We start from the raw sequence: 23,365 nt of genomic DNA, 5'->3' as shown, positions 1-23,365 counted from the left end.
AGGTGGCGCTGGTAAGTACACCCCCTTCTAGTATTGTGATAGCTGGCGTATCCCTCCATAGAATTTGTCGGGCAACGGAGTTGACAGCTACATGATTATCGGGTAAGTATATTCAAAAATTTATTTTACTAATAAAAATAACATACTATATACACATGATATCTGGTTTGGCCTAGAAAGCAAGCTTGTTGCATTTGCAAATGATATATTCTTTTTGCTTCAATTTCATCTCCTGAATAGATCTGGGATTGCTGGGTCCCTTGATAGAGATCTAGCTAAAATTAGTTCGTGGTACAAATTATGGAGCATGAAGATGAATCCTATAAAAGCTCCTGGCTTTTAGGGTCTAATGTCTCTCAATTCATCATCCCTTCAAGGAGACTGTCTTTCATATTGCCTTCTGTCACTTGATTCAGTGGTGTGAAGGGCTTCCCTAGGTTGATTATTTGTATTTGGTGACTTGGCTGCTCCTTGTACCTCTGGAGGGCTTACACTATTCCCGTCAGTACCCACTTGACTGATCTCCCATGTGAGACCTCCTTTTCAGAGGGTATTACATTGATCGAGGTGTGTATACGCGGTTCACGGCTCTGAACAGGTGAATTTGTATTCTCTTAGGTGCGTTCTTTGATGCAAGAATGCAGGTGCTCATACTAGTGTGTTCTTGCAGATGAGTCTTGTCCTGTTGACCTAAAAAATGGTTGAACGTAAATATGAAGGGGGACTAGGTGATCCAACATTCATAGGGGGAAATTGTGCTTATCCGTTGAAATACTACCGCCAGAGAGTTATGGGGTCCTTTGACTGGCCAGACAGTACTACGTTGGATCCTTCTCTTTGGTTACGGTTCTTTCTCTTTGCCTACACATACGCCGAATAGTCTGGCCTATTCTTAACAGATTCTCCTCTGTCCTCACACACCTGACAACACTGAGGTTACTAAACAATTCTTCTTCGCTCAAGGGGTTAACTACTGCACTGTATTTGTTCTGTGGCTACTTTCCTCTTAGTAAGGGTAGAAGAGACTCTTTAGCTATGGTAAGCAGCTCTTCTAGGAGAAGGACACTCCAAAATCAAACCATTGTTCTCTAGTCTTGGGTAGTGCCATAGCCTCTGTACCATGGTCTTCCACTGTCTTGGGTTAGAGTTCTCTTGCTTGAGGGTACAATCAGGCACACTATTCTATTTAATTTCTCTTCCTCTTGTTTTGTTAAAGTTTTCATAGTTTATATAGGAAATATTTATTTTAATGTTACTCTTCTTAAAATATTTTATTTTTCCTTCTTTCCTTTCCTTACTGGGCTATTTTCCCTGTTGGGGCCCCTGGGCTTATAGCATTTTGCTTTTCCAGCTAGGGTTGTAGCTTAGCAAATAATAATAATAATAATAATCTGGATTTGAGAGTTTGCTGCCGGTGATAAGTGCCCACATTCCTTCAAGCTTATCTTGAGAGAAGTGCTTGTGCACAAAGAAGATTGTCCTAAGGCAGAAAGGTACATGTGCTTGAGAGAGCGCTCTTCTTAAAGAGGCATGTGCAAACAGATAACTGTACATCACCAGGAGTGGTCATAAACCAGGGAGCGTGTATCAGGGGGTAAGCTTAACCACGTAGGAGGACGCATGCACGCTGTGGAGTTTGACTGACCAGAAGAAAGTTCCTCTACTGTATGTGTGCGAATACTTGAGCTAGCATGCGTTGGTGAGCACGTGATATCAGGTGAGGATGGACAGTTGATTATACCATTGCTCTCTGTGACCAGATGAGTGTGATTGGTGCGAGTTAAAAGGTAAATGTGAATATCTTGCAGAGCGCAAGGAGTTGATCGATCTAGGAGCAAGCACTTATTTTCCGATACAGTAATTGGAGTTTGCGTGATGAATATGCATGAATCCAGGTAGCCAAGCGATTGCTTTTGTTCTCGATTGCTTGAGTTGACTGGTGAAAGCACTCTATGCGAACAAATTGGCGAATGCGATGCTCGCGAATAGTCGCTCGTAGGTGATCGCGATGATTGAGTGCTTAGCCCAACTATTGGAGAGTGCAATGATGGTGCGCAAACATTTGAATGTATTTCACGTCTGAAGAGTGCAATTTGTGCATTTAAGGCATGTGAAAATTGAACGCACTTTTTGTGAGAGAAGGGGAGAGTGCGGACGCAGCTTGTGTTCTGGAGAACGTGATGAGCATGCCTGTAAAGGGGAATACAATCATGGAGATGAGAGCGACTGTAGACTTAAGCACGATAGGCTCTTCATTTCTGCGAAAGAGTTCTTAAAGGTTGACAAACTCTGTGTAAGTCGTGTGTGCCAACAGGTGGGGGCACACAAGATGGTTGTGCGTGCTCTTGATGTCTCGCGTAGTATTCAACCGTATTTGCTTAGGCTATAGGTGAATTCACAACAGAAGGAGATGTCTAATAGATTGAACTTTTCGTTTAAGGGGTGTAAGATTGCTTCCTCTTCAAGGTTGTTGTCGTTGGTGTCTCCATGGTCTGCGATCCGTGTATTACTGTACAGACAAGGAGAGAGGGTCCATATCAGGTATTTCTTCCACTGATTAGGCTGGTGGGAAGCACCCAGCTTGTTACCCAGGGCTAGTAGCAATTTGTGCATCGAGGGAGATACCTTCCAGGCCAAAGGAAAACCAGTGCATTCTTTAGGCCATTTCTGGTGGCTTACGAAGAGGAGAGGACTGAGAAATCATTGTTTCTCCTGCGGAAGCTGTTGCACCGTTTCTTTTGTAACTTTCCCGAGAGCAATATCTCTCGGCATCATCCTTCTTCTTCTCCAGCCTAGAGGAGGGAGACAAAGAAGGGTCAGAAATTAGATTTCCCGAAGAAGAAGAGCGCCAACAGAATTTCTCAATTTTGGGCATGATCCTCTATAGGAACAAACCTGTTTCATCTTCCTTTTAATCCCATATCCTAATGGCTAATTTCTACACTTGTTGCTGTGGGAAGATTGAAAACAGTCATGCCCTTTGCAGGAGGCGAACAAAGGATGGTGATCCACATGAATCCTGGTCATTAAGGTGCCATACTTCCGTTTAGCAACTCCATGGCAGGAACTCATGTCAATTCATTGAAAAAAAAGGATTAAACAATCAAGAAAGGACACTGAGAGTACGTCTGTAGCTCTTAGCAGCTGAAATCAAAATGGTGTTCATCCTGCTGGCAATGGGGTGTAGCTTTCCACACTGCTCACCATTAACCACAAACAACCTCGCACACCTCATTAAAACTCTTAACAGCCGAATTTCAGCCAAACTGAAATCCTACTCCTATTAAAGGATGAGTATTTGTATTCATGTAGAAGCAAAGGATACTATAAATTATTGTTATACTTCAGTAATATGCTGTACTTTATTTTTATGTGTTTTATTTTAGGGAAATGCTTTTTCAATTAAGATTTTGTTATAGATATTTTTTTTAATTTTTCAGATTTGCAAGAGAAAGTTCCTCTATCAAGATCTTATCAGTATTTTGTTACATGAGCTCGGTATCACCGTTTCGTAAAAGCTAAAAGGTACGATGTACAGTATGTTTTAATATGACGGTATAGATGATTATTATTTTCATGAATCTGACCTCTATGTCACATTGCTTATGTCAACAAAGTGCAAGCTTTTTGTGTTTAATAGAATAATTTTGTATGCCCTCCTCTTTTCTGAGATTACGAATCCCTGACCGCCAACTTAGGAACAGGCGCCCTCGCAAATACAAACCTTTGTCTTTTACATAGGAGCGATGACAGCAAAGCTGGAGTACACGTCAGAATTTTTAACAAAGTTTAAACAAGTACAGTAGCTGGTATTTACCCCCTGGAAGCGGGGAACCCCACCCTGCTTGCTCGGTGAGTAATCACTTTAATAGCAGCTGTCAGTGAAAACATACTTTCTTGCTGGCTGGAATGTTGCCAAACATTATTTTATTTCTCTTTCCAGCATGTTAGCTGTTGTGTGCATGTTTGATAGAGATGCCTGCGAAGATGCGGACCTACCCATGGTTGTTGGTTTGTAGATGAGGCACCTTCATGAGTGCAAAGGAGAGGGATCCTCACATTTTTTGCCCTGCTTGCAGAGAACACTCATGCAGTCAGTGTTTTCCTTGCATTGAGGGCCAGGTGTGCTCACCTCCCAGTTTTAAAGGAAATTTTCGCCTTCAGGTTTATCCTTGAAGTCGAAGAAGTACCGACTTCTCCCTCTGGCCTCCCTAGGTTTCCCCTACAATCTTTCCCATTCGGTTTCTTCTGGAAGCCGTTTAGGTAGGACTAGTGGTCTTTTAACACTAGGACGAACCTTGGGGCAGGAGGACCTTCCCGCTTAGTGAAACAGGGAGCCCTCCACCCCAGAAGGAGTCCCTTTTTCAAGTTGAAGATGCCCTGCATGTTTTGTGGTCCTCCTTGGGACTGCAAGCTCTTCCTTCCAAGGAGTGCATTGTGAAGGCACTCGCTTTGAGGGTAGTGAAGGAGAGTGTTTCTGTTCCTGCATGAGACATTATGAGCTCGTCTCCTTTGAGAGCAGAGATAAAGTCTCTCTCTCCTTCTCAGGCTCATACCTTTGAAGGAAACCACCTCCACCAAAGTCTCTCTACCACCTCTTGAGACTACTGAAGGAGACACGCTTGAGACTAGTATGTGTCCTATGTGTCCTCTCTCTGGGATGCGCATTCCTGCAACAAACCCTAGTGTTGGCAAGCACTGTCTCTCCCAACTTGTGAGCTGGTATGCCTGCAAGCCCTCACCTGAGTGTGCCAGCTCTTTGAAACATATACTTGCTTCCTAGCATACACCCTGACATACAGGCACTTCAAGAATTGCAACTTGTACATCAATGATGTCATAAGCTTGGACACATACCTTCTCCCTAGCTTTCCGGAACTCGTAAGATCTGTGACAAGCACACAGTTACAGTATAAGTGGTCGCTATCGGCTGAGTGCACTAGCTATTACAGTATGAGCTCATGCTGAGTCACCATTGCACTCACAAAGCTCACACCTGACCAGGCATGTAAGGTTTCTCACCGACCTCTACCTGGCTCCTCCTTCCCTGAACCTCATGAGCTACCTCGTCTTGCTGACAGGTGCTCAGCCAGCTAGGGAGTGAAGCAGTTGAGCTACCTCGCACGTGCCTCACCACCTCACGCTCAACCTAGCTGAGTCTCATCCTCTATTGTGTCCTTTAGAACATGCCCCAACAAATCTGGCACCATTGAAATGAGATTCACCTGTGCAGATTATACTTTTGGAAGTGCTACAAGATCCTGGACTTGCCTCTAGGGTTCGCACTTCGTGAATGGATCATCAGGTGGATCCCTCCATGGTATGGGATCTTTCACCGTAGAAAGCTAGAACGCTCGCTCCTTCAGTTATTGGGCTTGGACATTGATTCAATTAAATTCAATGAAGGCGCGACCGTCAGCATCAAGTGACACCTCAGGGGCGATCCTCACCCTTGAACCCTTGTAAGTCACTTAGGGAGGTGGCTTATGTTGACAATTATAGGTTGATGCTTATAGACCTTGTCTTCACCTCTCGCTCTCCCTCATCTAAGAATTGGATTCTCTAAAGGCAGGTAGATCCTCCTGGATGGTTCCTCAGATGCTTTTGTATCAGAGGAACTACTGTTGTATCCAGGAGGCTTCTCCCTCCCCCTTACCTCTTGGACCTACAGTTTCATACTGACCCCTGGCTAATTGTCTGCCTACACAGCCTATCACTTTTTCAGCAGCGGAGGCCATGAGCACAAAGAGCACGGCAATGGCAATCAGGCTGCCTCCTGTATTGACCACTGGTAAGGCATGATCAGTTTTTTGGCAGAACTGAGGACTTGACAGACAGCTGTTGAGTTCTTGACTAATCAAGCTGACAACCAGTGTGTAAACTGGGTCCATTCGGCCTCCCCTCCCGTCCACGCAAGATCTTCACCTTTGACTAGGCAGGCACGTGGACCTGCCTTTAGGAACAATCCTTGACCTGAGACGGGGAGCATATCAACAACCCTGAGAATAGACAGGATGAGGTCAACCCAGGGTGAAAGGCGAGGCCAACAAATTCCGTGATGCCACCTTCGGGGAGAATGCTTGCAACCCATATGTAGGAGGTCGTAGTATCCTGGAGCAGATTGGTGGACTGTTGAAATTCTTCATTCTGGATCCCTTCTCTCATTCATCAGCTCTCCCCCCCCTCGTCTAATTCGACCACCAGCGACATGATTGTCCTATCATCAGTGATCAGGGAAAAGTTCAGACCATGTTACAGAAGGGGTCTTTCTAAGAGGTCTACGAGGACTCTCCAGGCTTCTTCAGTCAAATCTTTCTTGTAGAGGTGTCTAGTGGTTGGATACCAGTCATAGACCTGTCTGCCTTGAACGAGTTTGATTTACAATCATCGTTCAGGATTTAGAGTGTTTTACAAACATCGTTCAGGATGGAGAACGCAGCCAAAATCAGGCAGGTGATCGGACTTTTAGACTTCATGATGACGATTGACCTCAAGGACATTTACTTCCAGATCCCAATCTGTCACGTCTCTAGGAAGTACCTCCACTTTTTCATAGTGAGTGGAGTGTACCAATTCAATATCCTTTGTTTTGGTCTCTCGGTAGCAATACAAGTCTTTACCTGTCTTTATGCTGGTATCAGCGTCGGCACTCGCCAAAGGCCTTCATCTCTTACGTTATCTAGACAGTTGGTTGCTCCTGAAGAACTTCAACGAGACAAATTTTTCTCGTTCTGTTATGATCTAGGGATCTTGGTGAACCATGAGAAGTCGATCCTAGTGCTCAGAGAATCATTTACTTCGTAAGGAACATCAAAACAGTCCTCAGAAAGGCTTATCCATATCAGGACAGAGTAGCACACCTACGAGAGGCTCCGCTGCCCTTCCTTTGTCAGCTCCATCTTCCTGCTTAGCAGTGGCAGAAGTTGCTGGAACACCTAGTTATCCGTGGAACATCTTCCAGTCTGTCGTGTTCACCTGTGTTCCCTTTAATGGGAGTGGAAGTGACACTTGTTATCAACACAACTCCCCTCTATTATTGATCCCAATAGGGGAAAACTCCAGACACGATATGTAATGGTGACTGAAAGAGGCAAACCTTTGAGATACTGTAAAGTAAAAATTTTACTAAGAATGGGATAGAGGCTCTGAGAGGAGAAACACCCCTTCCACGACACCAACCACAGAATATGGCCTACTTGGCTTGATACACAGAGGTTGAAGACCCTCGGAGGTATCCAGACATGTGTCTCCACTCGTAAAGCCAAAGCAATTCCACTGTGCTGTGGAAGATCTGGATGTATGGTTGGCAAAATAGGTCGGGAAGAGGAGGGAATTCCCTTGGAGTTTCTATCACAAGAAATAGGTCTGGGTACCATTCCACTTGGGGCCATTTTGCTGCTATTAGTCATATAGAGGTTGGGAATGGCTTGGACTTGGGCACTCCTAATCAGGCTGAATGGCAGAAAAGCATATACCGTATATACTCGTGTAATGTTCGACCCCCCTATTTTGCCTTCAAAATCATGAATTCATCATATACCTCATGTAATGTCCGAGTCTTGATTTTGGCAGTAGGCTAGAGGTCTTTTATCTCCAGCATACCATAATTACCAACAAAGTAAGGGTTATGCCTAAGTGCGACAAACCAATGTATAAAACAAATTGGAACAACACCTAAATACTAACATCTGTTTACAATAACAATTGAGTATTCAGCGTACATTTTCTAGCGAACACTTTAGTTGCAAACAGACGATTATCATCACCGCCTAATAGCTTTCAAAAACAAACAAACACTACAAGTAGCAAACAAAATTAGTTCATCGTTTTGAGTAACAAATTACCATTACCGGTAATTGCAGGTAATTACGGTGATTATAATTATCCGTTATGCTAATCATTTTTTTTCCTCACAATATATATGAATAAGAATTTACTCATAACCCATCAAGATGTCTACCAAGAAATATAAAAAATTTACAGCAAAATTCAAGCTTTAAGTTATTGCAGCCGCTGTCCGCTGAAACAAATAACGTTCAAGCCGTAAAAATGTTTGGAGTTACCGAAACTAGCGTTCGAACTTGGAGAAAAAAAAATGTGGATTTAATTAAGAAAATTTATTGCGGTTTATTATTAATGTCAATTAATGTACCATACCTAGTAAAATAAAATGAGCATAATTTTTTCATTAACCATATCACGTTATAACATACGCAACCCGACTGTTTGCTAGCTTCATACCTGCTGCGTTATGGTAAAGTCATTACTCGTAGCGGAAAAAAACTATTTATGATGGTTTAGGAAATAAAATCCATGCTAATAATATGCCTGGTGTTAAATGAACATGGTTAGTACTGTATATATAGGCCTAGCCTATGTTTACCTACCGGTAGGTAACCTTATATACGTGTAAGTATAGCCTACGATTACCTACCGGTAGGTAGCATAGCCTAGTGTAATGTTCGCGTAGGCCTAGCTTACGTTTACCTACCGGTAGGCCAGAAATTTTTACTTTTTCAAATATATATCTCGTGTAATGTTCGACCCTTACTTTTTTAACTGAAAAATAGGCCTTCAAAAATCGAAAATTACACGAGTATATACGGTACATCAAAGCCGTCCCAGAAATGCTGGAAAGCATCCTCGAAAGCTGCTTCTGGGTCTGGCACCAGTAAGCAGTATGTATACCGAAAATTTCCGGATTGGCCAGTAGACCAGTAAGTATGGAAATAATTGAATTTAGTTTAAATTGTATCCATCTCATCTCTTAAGCATCACTGGATTTGTCCCTTTCTGTTTCATATGTTTGACTGGGGGATTTACCCTTCTCTCTCACGTTATACATACTTTAACTACCTTGTCAGAAGTATCAACGACCAAATCCTGCTTTTACAAAAGATTCCTCGTATAGACATGGTCAATGACCTTTTGGTATATTCCGTAAGAATACTTATATGTTAAGTTCAGTATTATTTAACAGACAATCATCAGTCTACTAAAAGGTAACTCTTATTGTTAAGAGTGAATGTTCATACATTTTTATCTTTTTAGATTTATAGTTATTGTTTCTGCTATAATCATAACAGTGTCTGCAAGGCATTTGCTTTAGTTTTTATGATCTGTTTACAGGTATACCAGTAGATTAAAGCAGAAGTGAAAGGAATCTTCTTGAATATTGAAAATGAAAAAATTTTAAAATTATTAATTTATAGGATACAGCTATCTCATTCATTGTATCAGACTGATTCTCCTGTATTAGAATATATTCATGAATTGCAACAGTACTATCTTACAATTTTTCTTTGTAGCTACCGTTTCTTTTATGAAGTGGAAGTAGAGCCATTTTAAAGGTTTTTTTTTATTACAAAACCTTCAAGGTTTTGTATTTCAAGTAGTTTTATCAGTTAATGCTACTACTTGTATGTATGTTTGTTGAATGTTTACTTTAATATTTTTGTTAGCATACTTCCAAACCTGACAAAATAATTTTCAATATTAAACTTACCCGATAATCATGTAGCTGTCAACTCCGTTGCCCGACAGAATTCTATGGAGGGATACGCCAGCTATCACAATACTAGAAGGGGGTGTATTTACCAGCGCCACCTGTGGCCAGGTACTCAAGTACTTCTTGTTGACACCTCCTCAATTATTCCTCTGTCGTGCTTCCGGCAAGACGTTCTGGGATACGCTTATGTTCTTGGAGTATTTTCACGACTTTGGTGAAGTATTTCTCTTTGATTTCGGCTGTCGCTTTACTGGAAAACTTCTATATTAGCTTAGTTAGCTTTTGGAATTAATTTGATTAATTTTGGTGACGAGAGAGTATGAACTCTCGTTCACCTTTCAATGGCCGACCCTTCCCTTAGACGGAAGTGTTGGTGTCTAAGAGAGTATAGACTCTCTTTCTTAATTTTGCTTAACAAAGTTATAGATTTATTTTATATCTCTCCGCCTCTTATAGGCCTCTTCGATTAACTTCCTTTTATTATAAACTCATTAAAATTAATTTTTATATTTGTTTATATTCGACCTTCCTAATAGTAGGCGGTCTTTTACCGAAGTTAATAAACTTTGAGCCCGTCATTTCGGTTTTACCTGTTAACATATTATGCTATTTCCGCCACAGAGTTTGAAAGATTTTCTTTGACAGTCTCGTACTGTTTTCAAAGCTGAACTAACGTTTTGTTTTGTCTCTGCAGTTGTTGACGTTCAGAACGTTCAACTTGCACTCTATCGTTACGATAGAGAAAGAATGTTCACGGTTTCACGTTGCAGTAAGAGTAACCGTGTCTAGCGTTTTGTTCATTCTTTCTTAACTTAATGGTTTTGATCCTAATAAAGGAACTTTTCAGTTTTTTCCTTTAACAATAATATGTTTTAACGATATATATGATTGGGCTCTTCTCTCAGGTTCTTAGTCAAGAGAGAGAGAGAGAGAGAGAGAGAGAGATAGAGACGGAGGGAGAAAGAGGATAAACGTTTCATTCAAGCCTGCCAGGCGTACGAGTAACGTCATTATCGATTTTTGCTCTTCTCCCTAGTCTCTTTAGGGGAAGAAACTAAACGTTTCTAGAGTGATCTAGTGTTTAGTCTCTTTCCAACCACTGATTTATCTTTCATTAGATTTTTCTGTTACATTGTAATTCTGTTTTCGCAATTACTAACTTTGAGAAAGGATAGAATTGCGTATTTCAGGTACAAACCACTTAAGTTTCGAGTTCAGTGAAATAAGTGCAAACAGAAATCAAAGTGATAAGTGATTAGTGCGTGAGGGTACTTTTGTGCGCGCCAGTCGTCCTCCCAGTCCGGGACCTCTTGCAAGCTCCCAAGCCCAGGGGAGAAGCAATGTCGAAGGGCATAAGGGTTCAGCAGGCCTTGATCGGCGCACAGAAGTATTCTCGGTGGTTGTGGGCGTGTCTTACCGAGACCGTCACTCCCACCCGCAGACGATTGAGCCCTTATTTTGCTCGTCTGCAGAAGAGATTAGGGGAGAAAATAAAGGCAGAGTAACGCTGGTCTCAGGTCTCAAGACTTCTTAAACGTTAAGTCCAGACCTATGCCAGACGTACGAAGTTAAAGTTCACAACCCGAATGCAGTCGTTGGGTTAGCTCTGACTCTCCTAAGTCATCAGTTGATTACACTCCGACTAAGAGGAGTAAGGTTCTGCCACAACAGATCTCTGCTGTTAAGGCTTTACCTCAGCAGAACTTAGTGTCTGCCGACCCCAAGTTAACTCTACTGCAGTCCATACAGTCACAACTTTCGGTCTTGATGCGTGAGTGTCGGGCTGAGAGTGTTGCACCGCCTGCACTCCCTCCACCTGTTCTCGCTGCACCTGTGCTCGCCCAGCCTGCACCTGCTCCGCCTGTGCTCGCCCAGCCTGCACCTGCTCCGCCTGGTCGCAGCACCATCTGCCAGGCGTACGATGTTGTGAACTCTACTACAGTCCATGCAAGCACAGCTTTCGGACTTGATGAGTGAGTGTCGGGCTGAGAGTGTTGCTCCACCGCCGCCGCCTACACTCCCTCCTCCTACACTCGCTCCGCCTGATCACAGTACCATCTGCCAGGCGTATGATGTTGTGGACTCTACTACAGTCCATGCAAGCACAGCTTTCGGACTTGATGCGTGAGTGTCGTGCTGAGAGTGTTGCACCTCCTGCACCTGTGGTGCACCAACCTCCTGCACCCGTTCAGCCTGTGCTGCACCCGCCTGCACCGGTGGTGCACCAACCTCCTGCACCCGTTCAGCCTGTGCTGCACCCGCCTGCACCGGTGGTGCACCAACCTCCTGCACCCGTTCAGCCTATGCTGCACCCGCCTGCACCGGTGGTGCACCAACCTCCTGCACCCGTTCAGCCTGTGCTGCACCCGCCTGCACTCGCTGCACCCAGTCGCAGCTCCATCTGCCAGGCGTACGATGTTGAACCACTTTCGGAGTTTGCTGTTCACAGTGTTGTTCAGCCTCAGCCTTCTTTAAGGCAACCCTTGCTTTGGGATCAGGAGAGTTACACTCTTCCTCCTCCTCCCCTTGCTGCTCCTCCAGTGGTGCAACTCTCGGTTGGGGTACAACAACCTCTCCCCTCCGTGAGTCTGTCTGCTCAACCAGCGCTGCACCGAGTTCAACCCTCATCTAGGCAAGCTCATCTACACCATGCACTTGCGCCTCAGCTCCTTCACCCTTGCACCTGCCTTCTGCTCCGTCTGTTGTTCAGCCTATGCAGTCTGAACCTCAGGTTTTCCCTCAAGTTGAGGAAACCTCTGTTGTTGTTCCAGCTCGTTCTGACTCTGCTGTTCAGCATACCATGGTTCAACCCCATGCAAGCATGCATTAAGCACTCTAGCACTGGTCATGGAATTTCTGAGAAATGTTAAACGCCATGCACACGCTCTGCTTTCCTTTCAGCAGGCTCTGCTTACAGCAGGCTCTACTTCCTACATGCTCAGCATTCAGCATGCTCTGCTTTCAGCATGCTCTGCATACAACATGCTCTGCATACAGCATGCTCTGCATTCAGCATGCTCTGCATACAGCATACTCTGCATACATCATGCTCTGCATACCTTACCGCATGCTTCTCAACACATCTTGGGTTGTTGCCAACTCACTAGACTGTCAAGCAGTTTCATAACGTTGCCTTCTAGTCTGCTGCTTTGCACCAGTGAACCCTCACTCAGAGAACTTAGCTTTTCTAGGATAAGGTCCCTGTAGATGAGAAAGTTCTTTTCTCCCTCCTTCTGATATTCCCTTGAGGACTCTGTCATTTGGAGGGAGCCTTTAGCTGCATAACCTCTTATGGACTTTTATTTTAGCATAACATGCTTACAGGGAAGGTAATGGTTACACTTCAGCCGCTAATCCCGTCTGTTACCACACCTGCTCCCATAGACCTTGAGCTGTGTTGCATGACATGCAGTCCAAGCTTAGTCCTTGTTAGAGGATTTTTTGTTTACGGAGTCAATGTGTCACGGGGAAGACGTTCAACAACCAACAGAAGGGACTTGTTGTGACGCAGTGGGCAACCTCAGCAACCCGTTAAGGAGTTGTCTGTACGACCCAGACGGTCTAGACAGATTCGGGTTGTCACTGTACTTCCTCGCTTGCCCATGATTGACAGTTTACAGACTGTGCAGCAGTATCATGATCTTGTGTCCGGCTCCATCAGACGACTGGCTTTTAAGAGCTCCCTCAAGTCGTCGCTGTCTGGAGATTTTCAAATGGACTATGGATCTGACCAAGGAACTGGGCCTCCTGGTCAATTTTGAGGAGTCTCAGCTCGTTCCATCCCAGACCATTGTCTCCTTGGGTATGGATCTTCAGAGTCGAGCTTTTCGGACTTGTCCGTCGGCCCCAAGGATCTTCCAAGCCCTAGAATGCATCCAGAGCATGCTGAGAAGGAACCGATGCTTAGTCAGGCAGTGGATGAGTCTAACAGGGACACTTTCATCGCTGGCCCTGTTCATCGAGTTAGGGAGACTCCACCTCCGCCCCCTTCAGTATCATCTAGCTGCTCACTGGATAAAGGACATGACGCTAGAGACGGGCTCAGTTCCTGTTTCCGAAGAGATGAGGTCTACTCTAACGTGGTGGAAGAACAGCATTCTTCTCAAGGAAGGTCTACCATTGGCTGTTCAGTCCTCCGACCACCGTCTCTTCTCGGACGCATCGGACACGGGCTGGGGTGCGACACTGGACGGACAGGAATGCTCGGGAACATGGAATCAGGAGCAAAGGACACTTCACATCTATTGCAAGGAGTTGTTGGCAGTTCATTTGGCCTTGATAAACTTCAAGTCCCTCCAGCTTAACAAGGTGGTGGAGGTGAACTCCGACTAGACCACAGCCTTGGCTTACATCTCCAAGCAGGGAGGGACTCATTCGAGGAAGTTGTTCGAGATCGCAAGGGACCTCCTCATTTGGTCAAAAGATCGAAAGCTCACGCTGGTAACGAGGCTCATTCAGGGCGATATGAATGTCATGGCAGATCGCCTCAGCCGGAAGGGTCAGGTCTTCCCCACAGAGTGGACCCTTCACAAGAATGTTTGCAGCAGACTTTGGGCCCTGTGGGATCAGCCAACCATAGATCTATTCGCTACCTCGATGACCAAGAGGCTCCTCTTGTATTGTTCTCCGATTCCAGACCCAGCAGCAGTTCGCGTGGATGCCTTTCTGCTGGATTGGTCCCATCTCAACCTGTATGCATTCCCGCCGTTCAAGATTGTCAACAGGGTACTTCAGAAGTTCGCCTCTCACAAAGGGACACGGCTGACGTTGGTTGCTCCCCTCTGGCCCGCGAGAGAATGTTTCACTGAGGTACTGCAATGGCTGGTCGACGTTCCCAGGACTCTTCCTCCTAGAGTGGACCTTCTGCGTCAACCTCACGTAAAGAAGGTACTCCCAACCTCCACGCTCTTCGTCTGACTGCCTTCAGACTATCGAAAGACTCTCAAGAGCTAGAGGCTTTTCGAAGGAGGCAGCCAGAGCGATTGCCAGAGCAAGGACGACATCCACTCTCAGAGTCTATCAGTCTTTATGGGAAGTCTTCCGAAGCTGGTGCAAGGCCAATGCAGTTTTCCTCAACCAGTACCAATGTAACCCAGATTGCTGACTTCCTGTTACATCTAAGGAACGTAAGCTCCCTATCAGCTCCTACGATCAAGGGTTACAGAAGTTTGTTGGCAGCGGTTTTCCGCCACAGAGGCTTGGATCTTTCCTCCAACAAAGATCTACAGGACCTCCTTAGGTCTTTTGAGACCTCAAAGGAACGTCGGTTGTCCACTCCAGGCTGGAATCTAGACGTGGTCCTAAGGTTCCTAATGTCATCAGGATTTGAACCGCTCCAATCAGCCTCTTTTAAGGACCTCACATTAAAAAACTCTTTTCCTCGTGTGCTTAGCAACAGGTAAAAGAGTAAGTGAGATCCACGCCTTCAGCAGGAACATAGGTTTCACATCTGAAACGGCTACATGTTCCTTACAGCTCGGTTTTTTGGCTAAAAACGAGCTTCCTTCCCGTCCTTGGCCTAAGTCGTTCGAGATCCCAAGCCTGTCCAACATGGTGGGGAACGAACTGGAGAGAGTACTTTGCCCAGTTAGAGCTCTTAAGTACTATCTAAAGGTCAAAACCATTACGAGGACAATCAGAAGCCTTATGGTGTGCTATCAAGAAGCCTTCTCTACCAATGTCTAAGAACTCAGTTTCTTACTACATCAGGCTTCTGATTAGAGAAGCAAATTCTCATCTGAAGGAAGAAGACCTTGCTTTGCTGAAGGTAAGGACACATGAAGTGAGAGCTGTGGCTACTTCAGTGGCCTTCAAACAGAACCGTTCTCTGCAGAGTGTTATGGATGCAACCTATTGGAGAAACAAGTCAGTGTTCGCATCATTCTATCTCAAAGATGTCCAGTCTCTTTACGAGTACTGCTACACCCTGGGTCTATTCGTAGCAACGAATGCAGTAGTAGGCGAGGGCTCAGCCACTACATTCCCATAATCCCATAACTTTTTAACCTTTCTCTTGAATACTTTTTATGGGTTGTACGGTCGGCTAAGAAGCCTTCCACATCCTTGTTGATTTGGCGGGTGGTCAATTCTTTCTTGAGAAGCGCCAAGGTTAAAGGTTGTGATGAGGTCCTTTAGTATGGGTTGCAGCCCTGTATACTTTAGCACCTTTGAGTTGATTCAGCCTCCCAAGAGGAACGCTGCGCTCAGTAAGGAAGACGATCTTATTAAAGGCAGAGTAACGGTTCAAGTCGACTTCCTTACCAGGTACTTATTATTTCATTGTTATTGTGGATAACTGATTATATGAAATATGGGATACTTAGCTATCCTTTAATCTTGTACACTGGTTTTCACCCACCCCCCTGGGTGTGAATCAGCTACATGATTATCGGGTAAGTTTAATATTGAAAAATGTTATTTTTATTAATAAAATAAATTTTTGAATATACTTACCCGATAATCATGATTTAATCGACCCTCCCTTCCTCCCCATAGAGAACCAGTGGACCGAGGAATAATTGAGGAGGTGTCAACAAGAAGTACTTGAGTACCTGGCCACAGGTGGCGCTGGTAAATACACCCCCTTCTAGTATTGTGATAGCTGGCGTATCCCTCCATAGAATTCTGTCGGGCAACGGAGTTGACAGCTACATGATTATCGGGTAAGTATATTCAAAAATTTATTTTATTAATAAAAATAACATTTTTCATCTATCTACAGATATCAAGATGTCGTCTATAAGTGAAACATCGGTGTGGCTCAAGTTCTTCACTGAGGCTGGGATACCCCCAAGTGATGCAACCACATATGCCATCACATTTACTGATAATCGTATTAAGCAAGAAATGATACTAGATCTGAATAAAGAATATTTGCGTGATATGGGAATTACTGTCATGGGAGATGTGATAGCCATTTTGAAACATGCAAAAGTCTATTGTGCCCAAAGGTCAAGACAAAAAGTTATGCAGTCTTCAACTCCAGCATCGGACAGCGATAAGTCAAATTCGTCAGGGAACAAAAAAAACACACCTGCATCAAGAATGCTAGAACACTATGTACGCAAAGAAACTGTCCCACCTAGATCAAACACACCTCCTTCACGGAAGCGACCATTAGATGATGAAGATACTACTTCTAATAAACGAAACTCAGTTTTCAATAGGTTAGGTGATAATAGTGTATCGAGCACCACCTCTGATAATCCAAAAATAACTGTAACAATGCATGGAAGAGATCTGTTTCGATCATCAGCAAATGATAGCAGTAGAAAGTCTCCAGTATTTCAGAGGCTTTGTAAGGAAGATCTTATGAATGGAGTCTCAGAAGATTCTGAATTGAGCTTTGGAAAGACTAAACCTTTGGAATATCAAGGAATACTAAAATATTCCACAAAAGAGGCTTTTGAGAGATCCGTATCTGCTAAAAAGAGCATAGCTACAATGAGTGCTGATACAACCACTGGAATCAAGAGTAGACTAGGAATGAGGAGCATATCTGCTAGCGATTCTAAAACAAGTGCTGGAATTTTTGCCAAAGAAGTGGAGTTTGTGCGCAAAGTAAAGACTCCAAGTAAAGCTTCTGCTAGGAGCATACCCTCATCTACTGTTACAAAGTCTGCCACTTTATCCAGAATTAAGTCGGGAACCACCCCTTTGAAGATTACCACTTCTACGGCTAGAAACACAGGATCTCCAGAACGCACAGTGCGAGTAGTGGCCGCAACTTCGTCCTCTTCTTCTACTACTGCTAGAGATGAAAGAATTATCAAATCAGCAAAGAGCAGAGCACTCGAAGTCTTGGGTGGGGGAAGGTCTCCTACTCTTAAGAATGAAGTGAGATCTACTTCTAAAACTGGTGTTTTCAGTAGACTAGGCCTCGGTAAGTAATTTTTTGATCAAAGTTTAGAGTTTTCATTTGACCGTTATATTGAAATGGGTGAAACAAAATAAAACTAGTTTTTTTAAATGCTGCTATTTTATCACTGCCCATCTAATTACAGTTGTGCTTTAAGGCATACATGTTGTATTTGATTGCACATGTAAAGATATAAATTAAATTAAAATGAATTTAAGAATTTTCTTAAGAATTGGAAAAATTTTCCCAGTTTACACAATGTTGAGATTATACCGTATATTTGAATATTTATACAATTAGAATTAAATTAGAATTAATTGAAGAATTTTCTTAAGAATTGGAAAAATTTTCCCTGTTTACACAACTTTAAGATTATACCGTATATTTGAATATTTATACAAAATTTATTTTTTTCTGTATACCGTATTAAAATAAAATATACAGTATTGTATATAGAAAACTACAAATTTATGTTGCAATAATATAGTATTATTACAAACAGTATCTAATTACATATGTTAGTGGATACATTATGTAAATACAATATTTTGTATCTCCTAAACTCATATTTATTTATCTCCTTATGGCATTTGCACACAGGTTAAGGATACAGTATAAGTTTTTTTCTTTTCTGGCCTTGTTTCGTATCTGTGTATCTTTATACAGTCCTCCCCCTCATTGAAAATAACCTTGTTAAACCAGATGTCAGATAATACAAACATATATATATATATATATATATATATATATATATATATATATATATGTATATATATATATATATATATATATATATATACATATGTATATATATATATATATATATATATATATATATATATATATATGTAATGTTTATATAATATTGTATATACTGTATACATACATATAGTTGGGCCTCCTGATTGACGGGTATTGTATTCAAGTCCCTCTTGCTGGTAAGGAATTTTGTGGTTGATAGAAGTACCTAAACCTTGGAATTTTTCTTTTGCTTACAGTACTTGTAAATGTACCCTTAAGTACTGTAATTGTACTTTGAATGATACACTATAGCTAGAAATGTATTGTACTGTAATAAAGTACATTACAATCTTATACTGACAATAGTAATATTCTCTCTCTCTCTCTCTCTCTCTCTCTCTCTCTCTCTCTCTCTCTCTCTCTCTCTCTCTCTCTCTCAGGGGTGCATGCCTTTTAATGAACTATACTACACTTAAACTCTTCAGTATAAAAACTCTCTCTCTCTCTCTCTCTCTCTCTCTCTCTCTCTCTCTCTCTCTCTCTCTCTCTCTCTCTCTCTCTTTTACACTTGTAAAAGTTGTAGAATTTGACTTTTCCTATTTCATCAAAATCCTGCACAATTTTCTCTTCTGTATAGTATGTTATTGCATATTTGAAAATGATGAAGTTTTTATCGATACCGTATAGAATTTTTGATAATCGTATAGTTATTTTTAATGAAAAAATATGCACTTTTTATAAGCAAGGTCTTTAAATATATCAAAACAGGATATCATAATATTTTTTTCAACTCGACTCAATGTCTTTTTTAATGTTTCTTAATCAATCTAGAACAAAATCCCTTGTCTTTAAAACTAAAAGTACCCATGCTTGATCTCATCCAAGTGGTCAGACAATTGCACAAACACTAGCAGCTGCACAAATAGATTTTTCAGTCTTGTCATATAGTTTACACTCTCTCTCTCTCTCTCTCTCTCTCTCTCTCTCTCTCTCTCTCTCTCTCTCTCTCTCTCTCTCTCTCTTCTCTCTCTCTCTCTCTCTCTCTCTCTCTCAGAAAAAGGGAAAAATTGTGAAATTTAATTGTTACTGGTATTTTATCATCAGTTTTATTTGTTTTCTTTCTTAAGAAATGATAAAAATTGTATGCTTTATTAGAAGAAAGCTCTTTAAAGAGCTGAACTCTACTCATAATTTTTTAAAATCTGAGTAATATATCTAAACGAAGATTTTCCTTACCTTTAAAACCAGACGTCATAGGGGGGAAGGGGATGTTCTTTTGGCTCTTGGAGAATCGATATGATCCCTGACCCGGAAGTTTTGTTTCTTTTTTTTTTTTTGCCATTTTTATTTTCTTTTTTAGCTATGTATGTTTTTTAAATTAGTACCATATGATAAATTGTGTACTTTTTAATAACCCTCCACCATACATACTTTGAACTAACAAATTTCCGCCAGCACTAACATTGCACAAATAATAATTAGGAAGTAAAAATAGAAGTAAATTAAAAATTATGGCAGAATTCCAAATTATGTGGTTAAGAGGTAGGTTATATAGCGCTTGGCAGTGGCAGTGCGCTGACCATCGTAGGAAAATAAAATATAGTTTTATCAAAATCATCAATAGAACACATTAAAGCAAGAATAGACTGTAATCCTTTTAGTTCATAAACTCAGGAAATATTTCCGAATAGATCAGAATAACAATGCTTTCACTTTTTTCAAATGGCTTAAATATAAAAATCTTCGTTTAATACCTTCATGCACTTCCTGTATCATTACAATGATGAGTTAAATGGTTTGTTCACCCTTTAAAGTATTAAATAAGAAAAGTATAATTAAAGGCTACTTTAAAGTTATTTAAAATTGCTGAAGTACACATTTTATAAACCAATGAAATATTGAAATCTTACTTAACTTTTACTGGGGAAAGTCTAAATTTTTCTTATGTCTTACATGTCTAGGCATTCTTATCAGTTGATCATCAGCCGTTGTTGCTAACTGTGCTGGTAATATTCTCATATTTTTACTCTTATATAAAGTCCAAAGATTCAGTCAATTTTTAGTGCTCATACTATTTTAGTTTGATTCTGAATGTTGTTTTTACTTTTTAAAATACAGTACTAAGGAAATATGATACAGTACACTGAATGTTGATGGCTCGTGTTCTCTAATTCGTTACACAATTATTAAATAGACTAGCTATTTATGAAAAAATGAAAGGAGAGTGCTAGTTAATAAAGTAACATCTTACATTTGTTTATTATTATTAGTCAATAATATTCACAGCTTCAGTACATCACAGAAATGTGAAAAAGGAAATTGAAAACATGTTTTTAATATTGTTCAGCTTGTATTGGAGACAATTCCTGATTGTCTGCATATTATCATAGATTTTGGATGTTTGGCTCTTGTTTATACAGTATCAATTAGTGTATCTGTAGGAATTCTGGATATGATTGTTGTTTATTTTGATAAGTATATGTCGACACTAGCAAGAGTTGTAGTGATCAGCTGACTGGAAACTTGTAAAGAACAACTTGAAATTTCTGGTCATTAAAATGTGAAGAAAATCAATAAATAGACTAGGATATCAATTCAGTTATCTGAATGCAGGAATTCTTGTTACAGTACATCCATATCCTAGTTAGCAAAAGCAGGATCAGCTGGCGTAAAACAATGTTGAGTTGCGAGTTGTCTAACTGTAATGATATTGAACTAGTAAGCATTTCAGCTTTTGAATATACTCTTAGAATGCATCTGGTTTGTATGGTGGTTGGTTACTGTATAAGTGTGGGTTTGCAGTATATATACAGTAGGTCCTTTGATTATAACAGAGATCCTTTCCTACAATTTATTGTAACTCATGTAGGAACATACCTAAATACAATACATTAATCCTTCACTATACAGTGGTTCATCTAAGACTCCCTCAGTACATCACCGATTTATAAATGTATTTAAATCTCCTCTTTACTGTATATCACAGGTATCTGATAAGTTATATATTTATTATATCTTGATTGTTTTTTTTTAAATTGTCTTTTTTGTGCTTGTAAAAGCTACAATTTAGGTAGATAAAAGAAAGGAAAATTTTTAATGATAATGAAAAAAATATGCCATTGATTTATATATCTACTTCGCAGTTATTTCAGCTATTGTCTTGGAATAGAACCCCCTCGATAGCTGAGGGATTATTGTATTGTATGTAAGCACCGAAGTCTTCCCCTAGGCATATGTAGAACAGTAAAATCTTCTTATCCACTGATTCAGTTTATTTCTTACACCATTATTCCTTCCTTATTCCTCATTATCCTAATTTCCTTTTTTATTCCTTAACTTTTGATTTAGTATTTCCAACTATATTCTGTGTAATTTTATTTAACGCCAAATATTTAAAGGTTGCTTCCATTTTTCCATCGGGTCTATTTTCTTTTAATTTATCTTTTCTTTTCTGTTATTCACATGTTTGTACTCTTCATTTCAGTCCATGTTTATTTCTTATATTGTAACCAGATTCCTTTCCTTATTCCATATCCTTATTCCCTTTCTTATCCCTTATCATCATCATTCAATTTTTTCAGTGCTGTATTTTTCACTACTGTATATTCTTACTGTATTAATTTTATTTAATGTGTATTTTGTCTAGATAAATTTACTGCATAAAATTTTGTATAATATTCTTTTACCTTTTCTTTTCTAAAAAAAAAACTCAGGCTTGACTGAGAACATGTAAAATATTATTTGTTTCTTTGTTAAAGAAATTATTCTCTGTAAATTTCTTATTTGATAACGGAAAAAATTCACTTGTTTTAAAAGAAAGCTCCTTATAGATACTGTAACATGAAAACATAAAAGATATTCATCTCTACTTATCAAAGCAAAAGAGTAAAATGCCGAAGTCAGAACCACGTGGTCAAAAAGAATGTTTGATATTAACATCTAGTCTTTAACTATAATAAGCTAACCGGTTGTAAAGGAAACTGATATTTTGGTTTGACTGTGGCATTTAGGCTAGTTTCCATAAGGGAAATTTTTATCAACAAGAGATGAACATATTTCATGATTTCATGTTATTTGATACGTGTTTCTTTAAAAAAAAAAAAAAAAAAAAGGTGGATTTTTCAATAAACAAATAAGAAACCTATAAAATTTTGAGAACCTCCATATAATTTTCAACTTCATTATTTTTCAACCTAAAATAATAACAATTAAATTTTAACAACTTTTATTTTTATTTCAAAGAAAGACAGAGAGAGACAGATAAGTATCAGAATATTATCGTACAGTGGATCACATACTACAATAAATCTTATAATGCATTTTTTATTATCAAATATGACATAATTATCTTTTAATAATTTTATGGTAATATCCTAATAGTATGAGTATCAATTGACTTGAGCTTTGAATAGTTACCAAGTATTAGTGATGAGGTTATTATGTGTGTTTGTTTTTTTTTTACTGTTTTACTACTGTTATTGTTACTATTATTCAAGACAGTATCATAGTGTGCAGTACACTGTACTTTTAATTTTTAGAATAATCGGTCTAGTGTAGTGCAGTACATTAAAAAGCTTATACTGATATGAGAGAAAGTGAGAGAGGTAGGATTATTATATTCTCGGTATAAGATTTTTAGTTTACCGTACTGTTTTATTATTGCAGTACAGTAAATTTACTGTTGTTGTGTATTTAACATTTAAAACACAATTACATTTCTTAAGGGATACTACTCGGCCCCCATTATAACTATTCTTTTAAGATTAATTAAATTTCCTACTATTATGTTTTATGATGGATTTCCTTCATTTAAATACCATTTGAAAGAATTTCATGCTCTGAAAATTGTGCTTTGGAAATTTTCATAGAATTCTTATGTTTTATGTTATTTTATTCATGTATAGAAGTCACTTTCAGAAGTGACTATTTTTTGTATGGAAGTTTTTTGTTTTTGATAAAAGTGAATGTTCAGCTTGTAGCAAATAAAATTCTCTATCCTTTTATGTTTGAATGACAAAAATTGGTCAATTTAAAAAAGTAGTAGCGGTTATTCTTCAAAAATTTCATGTTTTGAGAAGCTTAGCATCAAAGTTTTTTTTTTTTTTTTTTTATGGTAGAGGTTGATTGAATAGTCTTTAGTACAGTATGTATAAGTAGGGTCTTTCAGTGGTAATTTTCCTAATGACTGCAAATCTTAAGGACCTAATCATCATATTTTAGGGTTATTTACCAAGCAGTTTTGAGCCCCTTCCATCAAA

At 40.1% G+C, this 23,365-nt stretch overlaps 1 protein-coding gene across 2 annotated transcripts in view; it reads left to right on the top strand.

Annotated features, from left to right (window-relative positions):
- LOC137634558 (uncharacterized protein C19orf47 homolog) overlaps positions 1 to 23,122 on the top strand; it is a 32,597-nt gene extending 9,475 nt beyond the window's left edge. For both annotated transcript variants that reach the window (XM_068367008.1, XM_068367009.1), the window contains exons 2-4: positions 3,441 to 3,525; positions 16,230 to 17,390; positions 22,350 to 23,122. In XM_068367008.1, the coding sequence (XP_068223109.1) occupies positions 16,238 to 17,390; positions 22,350 to 22,462 (1,266 nt within the window). In that variant the 5' untranslated portion in view covers positions 3,441 to 3,525; positions 16,230 to 16,237 and the 3' untranslated portion in view covers positions 22,463 to 23,122. The remainder of the gene's footprint in view (positions 1 to 3,440; positions 3,526 to 16,229; positions 17,391 to 22,349) is intronic.
- The last annotated feature ends 243 nt before the right edge of the window (positions 23,123 to 23,365 follow it).

The sequence above is a fragment of the Palaemon carinicauda genome, chromosome 44 (assembly GCF_036898095.1).
Source record: "Palaemon carinicauda isolate YSFRI2023 chromosome 44, ASM3689809v2, whole genome shotgun sequence".
NCBI classification, from domain to species: Eukaryota; Metazoa; Arthropoda; class Malacostraca; order Decapoda; family Palaemonidae; genus Palaemon; species Palaemon carinicauda.
The sequence above is the reverse complement of the archived record's forward strand: the minus strand, read 5'-3'. Positions and strand labels throughout refer to the sequence as shown.